The 11,033-nt window shown below is 42.1% G+C and overlaps 1 protein-coding gene across 1 annotated transcript; it reads right to left on the minus strand.

Annotated features, from left to right (window-relative positions):
* Window positions 1-721: 721 nt before the first annotated feature.
* On the minus strand, window positions 722-4,170 carry LOC308155521 (GTPase IMAP family member 8-like; the record flags this gene model as incomplete). The annotated part of the gene is made up of 3 exons (XM_080528849.1): window positions 722-1,686; window positions 2,306-3,004; window positions 3,462-4,170. 3 exons carry the CDS (start codon window positions 4,168-4,170, stop codon window positions 722-724), a joined length of 2,373 nt encoding a protein of 790 aa, XP_080384975.1.
* Between the last annotated feature and the right edge of the window lie 6,863 nt (window positions 4,171-11,033).

Raw genomic sequence — 11,033 nt, forward strand, 5'->3', positions numbered from 1 at the left:
TCAGCCAGGGACGTGTACCCCGATGAGGCCTGAGAGAAGGTTAGGGTCAGCTGGTCATCTGCATTTTTGCCAACCTGGAGAGTCGACAACCATGCCAGCATGTCATCAAGCTTGGACGGCCGTCTGTCTGGAAAAAACCCCGCCTCCAATGAAGGCCGGCGTCCACTCGCTGTAAAATCACACAAACATCATTAATTGACTTTTATTGTGAAGTGAAGTGAAGTGAAACTTCATTTATATAGCGCCTTTCGTACACGGATGCAACTCAAAGCGCTTAACCAAATCCTTATTGATCATACTAGTGTTCAAATATTTACTTTAAGCAATAGTTGTGTTTAGGTCTCAGCTCTTAAAGATAATCATAACATTAGTGATACTGTACAGCATATGTCACAGTCATAATTAAATACATCAACCTGAATGCTTACCCCTAGGGATGTCTCTGGACGGCCGTCTGTCTGGAAAAGATCCAGCTTCCGATGAAGGTCGGCTCTCTCCGCTCACTGTGAAATCACACAAACATCATTAGCTGACTTTTATTGTAACCAAATCCTTGTTGATCATACTAGTGTTCAAATATTTAATTAGGGAATAGTTGTGTTTAGGTCTCAGCTCTTAAAGATAACCATAACAGTAGTGATACTGTACAACAGCATAATGTCACAGTCATAACTAAATACATCAACCTTGACACTGTACATTTCCCCAAGGGATGTTTTTTTCACTCACAGGAGGGGGATATGAACCCGATGCTGTTCCGAAGATTAATGGTGGATCGTCCTATGGCTTTATTCAATTTCTCGATGTGTTCATCGATCTTCTTCCGTACCTCTTCTTCTCTCTCAACGTGTTCACGGATCTTCTTCTGTAGCTCTTCTTCTCTCTTCTTCCCATCCTTGTGTACAGCACCAATGACTTTGGGTTTTGTCTTTGTATCTTCACCTCCCTTGAGCATAGTTTCCAGGTCGATGAGTGTTTCCCGGAACCCGATCATCTGCTCCACCTCTCTCTGCCTGAACTCCTGCACCAAGCCTTGCTTCAGTACCTGCTTGACCTCTCTCTTCCTGGATTTCTCCTCCACTCTCCGGTAGGTCTCTTCCATGTCAGCGCTAAAATGATGGCCATTGTTCCCTGCCACCATCTGCTCGATCTCCTCAAGCAGGTCGCCGACCTGAGCCCCATCATTCTTTCTCATGTTGTTGAGAACATGGTACCTGCTCCCACACTTGTCAACAAGCCACTGTAGGTAGAAACTCTCCCTCTCTATGTGCTCCTCTATTGTCTTGTCTTCCAGTCTGTCGCCATAGGTGAACAGTACCAGGGTGTGATTCCAGACGCTGTCTCCAAACAGCTCCATGTGTTCCTCTAGTGCTCTCTTCTGCTCCTCTGTAAACGCCATGTCGATGGGGATGACCAGCAGAACAGCGTGGGCTCCCGGCGAGCATAGTGACACTGCTCGCACAATCTCTCTGTCCTGCTCCTCTGTGCCCCGCGAGGGATTCTTCCACCAGCCAGGTGTGTCAATCACTGTGACTTTTCTTCCATCGACTTCACCCTGTCCCACCTTACATTGTAGATTCTCACAGCGGGCAAACACTTCCTGGTGCAGGATGGTGTTTCCAGTTGCACTCTTTCCAACTGTCTTTTGGCCTACCATTACTATCCTGATCTCTGGCAGTTGGTTTCCTAAGAAATAGGATCACATGATATACGAGAAGGGTTGTTTAGTATTTATTTAATTTTCATGGTATTCAAAATAACAATTCACAAATATGATCAAATGTATCATTGACACAATATCAGTCATTCAAGTCACTTGCAAAACATGTGAAAGGCAATAAAAGTGATATTTCACCCAAATTACAAAATGGCATATTTGTTTCCTTACCTTGAAAGTAGTCTATGGACAAGGACAGGCATCAATCCAGCACTAAAACTTGATTTTTGATTATAAAATGCCAGCAGTTAGCGAATGATGACAGTGTGGGGGGGGTGCTCTAGGTTCCCTTAGCCCTGTGTTAGCTTTACTTGCTGGCAGATTAGCTTAAGTTGCATGTAAAACAACTAAAAGGGTGAGACGTGAACAACAAGTAGGTTAAGGAAAGGATTAAAATGAGGTTAAAGTTATCTGAGGGGACATAGGGCTGAGGGAACATGATCATGTTCCTTACATGATCCTGCAGTGTAGCTAGATAAACATAACCAAAATGTGTCTTGAAGTCTGTCCTTGTCCATAGGCTGCTTTCAGGTCTAGGAAGTAAATATATGATTTTGTAAAAAAAACTAAATCTGCAGGCCTACTCACCTCTACATTTCTCAAGTCTTTTCTTAACTTGTGTTTGCCTTTGTTTTGCCCCTTCTTCCACTCTCTTGCTCTTCTCCTCAATGACCTGGAGCATTTTTTCATCTGGCACAAAATGGCCCCCACTGTTTCCTGCCACAATTTCCTTGATCTTCTCCAGCAGCTCTGTGACCTGTGTGCCATCATCTCTATTCTTGTTGTCGAGGACGTGGTATCTGTTGCTACATTTGTCCACTAAGGACTGCAGTGCTTCACCTTCCCCTTCAATGTGCTCTTCTATGGTCTTCATCCCCAGCCAGTCACCTCTAGCAAACACCACCATCGTGTGATTCCAGACATCTCTTCCGAGAAGCTCCAGGTGTTCTGTCACAGCTTCTTCATGTTTCTTATTGAAAGATGCATCCACATCAATCGCCAGCAAGAACACGTGGGGCCCAGGTGGACACAGGAACATGCTACGCATCAATTCCTGTTTGATCAGCTCAGGACTGTCGGCAACTGAGAAACCTTTCCACCATCCTGGTGTGTCGACCAGAGTCACTGCTGTTCTGTCCACGTAACCCTGCCGGATGACTGAGTGAGCTGTTCTCTTCCCATCCTCAAGCTCCTGACTGCCCAGGATGGTGTTACCCATGGAGCTCTTCCCAGCATTTCGGCTTCCCAGGAGAACCATCCTGAGCTCTGAACTCTGCTTCCCAGCTTCTGTTACCAAATGAGGTGAGCAAAATAAAAGTTATGGGGATAGGCTTTTGAGCAAGTCGTATGTGACAGCAGCTGGTGAAAGGGGGAACAAGTTGGCCACCAATAAAAGTTTTATTCTGAAGTGGTGGGGATTACTCACCGAATCCATTGCATTGCAATATTTTGGCTTGACTAGCGAGTGTGTCATTGATTTTCAACAATGTTGACATTTATTTAAATTTTTCTGAATAAAAGTCCAAACATTTGGTCGGTTGCTGACTTGTTCCCCCTTTTTTCAGCTGCCGTCACAAATGTTTTGATTGACAAAAACGATGAGAAGACAATATAAGATGTACACGTATGTCTAGGGTTGTGATAGCAATGAGAAAAAGAAAAAGATACAGTGCTGTTACTGTTGCTGTTGCTGAGAATCTGAATAGGAAGAAACAAACCAATTAATTGTAGTTAATTCCAGTACCTGGAATTTGTGCTTTAAGCTGTTGTCTTTGTTCCGATGCCTTCTTCTGTCTCTTATTTGCCCTCTCAGCTGATTCCTTTTGCTTCACTGTGAAACGTAACAGGGTACTTTCATCTACTTCATAAAAGCCCCCATTGTTCTCACACACCATCTCGTCTATCTTCTCCAGCAGCTCTGGGACCTGAACAGAATCACTTTTGTTCTTGTTGTTGAAGACGTGGTACCTGTTCCCACATTTCCCGACTAACCACTGGAGGGCCTCTCCCTCTCCCTCGATGTGCTGCTCAATGGTCTCCTTCACCAAGAAGTCCCCACAGGTGAACAGCACTATGGCATGCCTCCAGACCCTCTCTCCCAAAAGCTTCATGTGCTCCTCTAGGGGTCTCCGCTGTTCCTTGGAGAACCCAGAGTCCGCAGGAACGACCAGAAGGAAGACGTGGGGTCCGGGAAGGCACCTGGACAAGCTGAGTTTGAAATTGAGTTTGTCCGTCTCTGGGGTGTCATTCAGGGAGAGGAGGACACTGTTCCATCCTGGGACGTCCACCACGGTAAGATGCCTCCCCTGGACCTCTTTGTGCCTCACCTCCACCTGGAGTGTTCTGACCCGCCCACACTCAAACCTCTCCTCCCCTATGATGGTGTTGCCTGAGTAGCTCTTCCCAGACCATCTCCCACCCATCAACATGATCCTGATCTCCGGCAGAGCCATGCTCTTCCCTGCAAAAGCAGCCTCAGAGTTACTCACAGGAAAACCTGAACCTGATTACACATAATCAAAATGATACAGATATGAACAATAGTAAGGTAACATCACTGTAGAATCGTTTTTCTTTCTATTTTTATTAATAGTGTATCATTTGAGAAACTGAAACCTTTATGGTGAGAGAATAAACATTGAGTCATACCAGTCAGTCACAAACAATAACCAATTGTTGATATATGAACCAGTTGTGCATATTTGCACAGCACAATACATACTGATACTACCCATTGTGTTTGATGTTGAGTGTATGATAGGCTCCATGAAAATGTCTTAATGTCACATCATGTGGTACAATAAATTGCCACCTTGGTAACACTTTACAATAATAAACAGGAATAGTAAACATATTCAGTATCAGTGATTGATGTTTGTAAAATCATCAAAAGTAAATGAATTACTAAACATGTTAGGTTTAAACATGTTAACTAATGCATTAATACACATTAATGTATTGTAATTATAAAGTGTTACTGTAACCTTTTCAAATTAATCATAATTGGAGTCTATGAAAACTATTATCATTAAAAAATGTCTATTCTAGGAACTAATTAAGGTTTAATTTTGTTTTTTTTAATTGTCGGGAAGGGAACAAGTGTAAAAATATCCCTGGAGGAACGAGGAAGTATGATGATAGATGTGTTTCTATCACCATAACAATCTAGGCATGATTTACTGTCTTTCAACTGAATGTGGTTTAACTGGTTTGTACTGTCATCACAGTACATGACCTTACAATGGTTTGATTTGTTGTCTTTGTGTTGCTGAACACGACTAAACAGCTCAACAGTAATTGGTTCTTTTACAAAAAACACCTATTCCTTTTACTTTATTACTTCATACTAACTAATGATTTCAAACCATCATGAATAATACATGCAAAATGCATTTTCTGTTTCCAGTTTATCATATAGCTAAAACCAAGTATAACAAATTTGATAGATTTAAATTAACTTCAGAAGTTTTCACATTGCAGCAGTAGATCGAGCTTATCTAATTGGACAAAACTCTTCTCTCTTTGCAACAAATAGGATTCAACTCAAATCAATGCTTTCAGATAAAACATACAACATACAAATGACGTTACAGTGCTAAGAACAACAAGTATGATTGATTGATTTAATGTGCTGCCATTCCAGTGGTTAGGACTATTCAGTCTTTAATACAATCAATACAATTATTCCACATTGGTAAAACTTACCGTGTGTTGCGATTACCCTTCCTCTGTCTTTGTCCTCTTAACTGGTCTCCTTCCTTTGCATGTTCGTTATAAATAATCCTGCCAATGTCAATGTTGCCGTGTCTAGTACTCCATTCCTCTCAAACTGGTTTTTCCAGAGATCATACTTACAGTAAATGGGAGGCACATTAATAAGTAGGCCGTGCCGTTGGCCTTCCTTGTTTACAATTAAACACATCCTTGTTTTCAGTTAAACACATCCTTTACAGTTTTCCATATTTCCTCGAATTAATTTAAATTACGTAATATTTGTCTGTTGAATAGCATTGGCTGAAAGCGAACAAGTGTGAAAATACCCAAAGACAATGCTGGTTTTAACAGAAATGTACACTCACATATATGCCCCAGTTGTACAGTTCACACAAGCTATACATCCACTCTGCTGTGGCCATAAATATGCATGAACTTCAACTCCATTGTCATATTCTTAGGACACAGTAACTACAGTAGGCTACATCATTTTGAGTTATTTCTGTCTGACCACTCACTCACTCACTCACTTACATTTCTTATTCATCACAGACATCTTGTGCAGTGGCAAGAAAGAGAGAAATAAACAGATGGACAGAGACAAATAAGTAGTGAGACAAATAACTCTGATCTCTGGTGTGACTGTGAGTGACTGGTTAGGTGCCAGCAGGGTGTTGCTGCTTGTCCAGCAGGTTGCTCATCTCCATCCAGGCCAGGTCCCACTGCACCTCTGTGGCATCCTGCTTGGTCTGGGGAAGATCTACCTGAGGTGACCCTTCTCCGGAGGAGACGCAGCAGCCGTGGGTCCACCACATATGGGACCTGGAACCCAATAAGCAGGTTGCCAACTTAGAAAATGTGTTAGATTGTTCCTTACCTTGGAAGTGATGGGCCAGGAGAGACTAGATGTATTCCTAACATCCTTTATAAAGTGTTCTGTGTACTGTGTCGTGGGTTATTAATGAGACTCAAGATAGGAACTTGCTATAATATTTATTAAAGAAAATGATCTTTTACAGCTCGAGCGGACAGTCAACTTCTCAATGGGAAGCTTTCAAGGACTGACACCAAACTCTCACATAGTACATTTGATATATTGTCAACATAGTCATCATAACATTGACAACAAGTCTGCTGATGGAGTAAGTTCCCGTGGGACTGACAGCGAGTCCAGACTCTCAACAATCCCACGGGAACTCACCCCATGGAAACATACTGTCACATTCTGTGTGAAAATGAATACAAAATGAATACATACAATACGTACAATGTTAAAACATTTAGATAAAGATAAAAAAAAATCCATTACAACTGTAGGCTATATTACTTGTAGAGTGTGATTGGTGACCTGATATCCATTGGAGGTAATGACTGCTCACCTGTAGCGATGAACCAGCCAACCAATCAGAGTAATGAGAAACAGCAGTACCACAATGCAACAGGCCAGTACCACCCATTTCCAGGTACCTGAGTGGGAAAAACACAGTCTTGTTATGTGTCTGGTGTTGGAATGTGGATGTTACCCTACCTTTTATCATTCAGGGGGCTGTCACTCATGTGTCTTGTAACATGCCTACCTCCAGTGGACGTTTCCCCATCTGCTGAGGTTGAATTGCCTACAATAATAATAAAAAAATACAACTCTTTAAGCTCTATATTCAAACGGTTTGGATTTGAAATCAAACAATTGCTATGGGGTGAAACCTTAACCCTGAAGTTTAATTCGATGTTTTTTTTTCTCAGATATTACAGAAATTACAACCCTACCTCCAGTGGACGTTTCCTCATCTGCTGAGGTTGAATTGCCTACAATAAAAATATATATATACAAAAAATGTTTCACCACATACCAACAATTCAATAAATAGAATGTGACTAATGACTGTACTGACGGTAATATTTTCACTAAAGTGACTAATAATAATAATAATAATAATAATAATAATAATAATAATAATTTCTAAAAAACTTGATGATTTTTTTTTTAAAGGAATAATAACGATTTATGTAGCGCCTTTCATAAAACCCAAGGACTAGCCCAAACATTTCTTGGTAAATGTAAGGTTAGATTTTGCTGCATTTTACCACAACATTCTAATTGGCCAGTTGAATCTAGTCTGGCCTGTTATCTCCTACCTACCAAGCTGACTATGTGTGCATTGGTAGTTCTGGCTAAAATGAGAGGGATGTCAATTGTAAACAAATTATATAATTGGTTTATTTGATAGAGTTTACTACCCAGAGCAGGCATCCTATTGCCAATAATATATATATATATATATAATATAATATAATATATAGTATATACTGTATATATATATATATATATATATAGTATAATATTCCAATAATATTGTCAGCATATTATACTTTGAATACATATTTTGAATTCTGATTCTACAGTTGGAGGCGGTGGCATGTTTTGGTCTAGCACACACAACCATTTAGACTTACTAGTTACTGATAGCCAGCTAACTGGGCTCTGCATCTTCCCCTGTCCGTCTGCACACTTGTAGAAGCCCTCGTCCTCACTAGTCACATTGTCAATGGTCATCTCTGTGGCGTTCTGAGTGAGGACCTCCAACCCGTCTTTGTAGAAGGTGGTTTGGTTCGACTCTCTGAACCAGTACTTGCAGTGCAGAGTCACCTGCTCTCCCTCTCTGACAGAGTGTGCAGGGCTTGCAATCACCATGGACCCGTCTGTGAGACACATAGAGAGACAGTAACTTCACCCCCTTGATTTAACAAATCCATGAATGAACTCGAACCATGAATAAACTCAATCAATCAATCAATCAATCAATCAATCAATCAACCATATAGACTCATGTGTCATTTTCTATTATGTTTCTTTCTTCTTTTATTATTTCCTCCAATAATCAGGCACAAAACAATCACAGTACTGCCAAGAATGCCAAGAATATAAAAGAGGCTCACAGCTGACTGTGATGTTGACTGCGTTGCTGCGCCGCTCCCCTCTCTCGCACCAGTACAGCCCACTGTTCCCACTGTAGAGGCGGCTGAAGATGCATGTTCCTGGAGTCTCCTCACTGACAGCTCCCTCTAGTGGCCGACACCCGTTCCTAACTCCAAAGTCCAAAGAGAGCTGCCTCAGTGTCCAGTCTGTGGTGGAGTTCCTCTCAGACACTGGGCATCGCACAGAGAAGCCTTCCCCCCGAAAGTGCTGTCTGCTGCTGGGGCTGACAGCCAGGGAGGGTGGGGACAGCTCTGAGAGAGGGATGCATGGGGAAAATAAGCGGTGACATTGCTATCATTTCTTTCTCTACCAGATAGGCTACTTGACAAAAGATTCGATTAGATTAGACTCCACTTTATTGTCACTGCAGAGTAAACGTACTAGACAACGAAATGCAGTTTAGCATCTAACCAGAAGTGATATAAGAACATGATATACAAAAAAAACATGATAAAAAAACATGACGATGATCGTGATAGGTACAGTACGGCATGTACGGTAGTTTAGAGGTATATACAGTTATATGAGCTATGTACAGTTAAGGTAGTTTATGTACAGTATGTAATGTACAGATGTATAAAAGAGGCTATATCAAGGAGGTACGTGCAATGTAGCCGACATCGGAAAAGGACAGCATTTCTGTTTGTTGGGTGTATTGTTGCAGATATATAGACAGATAGAAGCAGATGGATACATCATGTGCAGCTAGCCAGCGAACAACAGAGCACAAAGAGACCGGAGATGGAGACGAGAGGCGCTCACCCGACACACTCAGGTGGGTGAGGCCACTGAGCAGGGCGGGTGAGGTCGTGCCATTCCGTTCAGCCTGGCACCAGTACCTGCCCCCGTCATCCCTGGCCACCGCAGGGATGGAGTAACTGTCACCAGAGACCAGGTGTCTGGCGTCGGGGGCCAGAGGTTGGTGTGGTGTGTTTCTGAACCAGCGGTAGGTCCATCCCTGTTGCGTGACCCCTGCTACACTGCATCTCAGGGACACAGACTCCTGTAAGTAGACGCTTGTCCCTGGGGGCCATACGGACACAACGGCCCTGGGAGACTCTGGAGGAGGAAGAGGGAAACGCTTTATTTCTGCCCGTCATGGTGTGTGCAAAATGTGCAAGTGTTTGAATGGGATGTATATACACTATTGTATGTGTAGTGCAGTGTGGCAGTGTGTGAGTGTGTGTGTGTGTGTGTGTGTGTGTGTGTGTGTGAGAGTGTGTGTGTGTGTGTGTGTGTGTACGTGTGTGTGTGTGGTTTTTATACAAAGGGGTGTGTGTGTGTGGGGGGTCCTGGTATACCTTCAGACTCAGTTTGGATCACCAATGATGTTATACCTGAAGCACAAAACATGCATCAAAGATCAACATTGTTCCAAATGTGTTTACTTTTTTGGGAGAAATATAAACAGCTGTCACACTCACACACATGCACGCACACACACACACACACACACACACACACACACACACACACACACACACACACAGAGGAATGGTATACAGTCTCTAATGAGTTTGGAGATGGCTATCGTCCCCGTGGGTATAGGAGGAATGCACACACACACATGTACAGCGCTTTCCTGTCCTTGCTGATCCCCTCCTTCACAGAAGACAGCAAACCCACAGCCATGGAGCTTAGCAGCTTAGACCATGGATGATACACAAATATACACTGCCCTCCATAAGTATTGGAAAGAGGAAGCATTTTGTCTTCTTTAAGCTCTATATTCAAACGGTTCGGATTTGAAATCAAACAATTGCTATGGGGTGAAACCTTAACCCTGAGTTTTAATTCAATGTCAGATTGGGTTCATCATTTAGAAATTACAACCCTTTTTATACATATTTCAGGTTACCAAAAGTATTGGAATATTTAGTTCACAGGCGTTTCTGCTTAGTCAGGTGAATTTGTCTTTGGAACCTACTAGTGGTGTCTGTGAACATGAGGACCAACGAGAGATCAGTGAAAGTCAAGGAAGCCATTATAAGGCAGAAATATCAGACAAATCAATCAGAAACATAGCCAAAATATCATACAAAAAAATAAAGAAAGCACTGGTGAACTCAGCAATAGCAAACAGGCTGGTAGGCCAAGGAAGACCTCTACAGTGGATGACTGAAGAATGCTCACCATAATTAAGAAAAAACTAAACAAATCAGTCCCACAGATCAGGAACACTCTCTAGGCGTGAATGTATGAATAGTCAGAGACTACCATCCGCAGAATACATCACCAGCCGAACTACAGGCTAACTTGCCTTAATTGATTATGTAACTGCTGACGGCAAATATTCATAAACATTGTGTCTGCTCGAATACAAGCGAATGCTTCCAAATTAATTGGATGGAGCTTCACCGTACTGAAAGACAATGACCCCAATCATACTGCCATGGCAATTAAGTTAGGGTGAGTTTTTCAGGGTCAAAAAGAGGAAAGTTTGACTGGCCATGTCAATGTCAATCTTCAGATTTAAATCCAATTGGAAATGCATTTCATTTCCTGATGTTAAGATTTTAGGCAAAAAGATCTCAAAACAAATAACAACTGAAGAGGGCTGCAGAACAGGCCTGGCAAAGCATAACCAGAGAATATACCCATGAGTACATTATTTGGACATGATGT

This window comes from Nansenia antarctica (assembly GCF_963989245.1).
Source record: "Nansenia antarctica genome assembly, chromosome: 1".
Lineage (NCBI taxonomy): Eukaryota > Metazoa > Chordata > Actinopteri > Argentiniformes > Microstomatidae > Nansenia > Nansenia antarctica.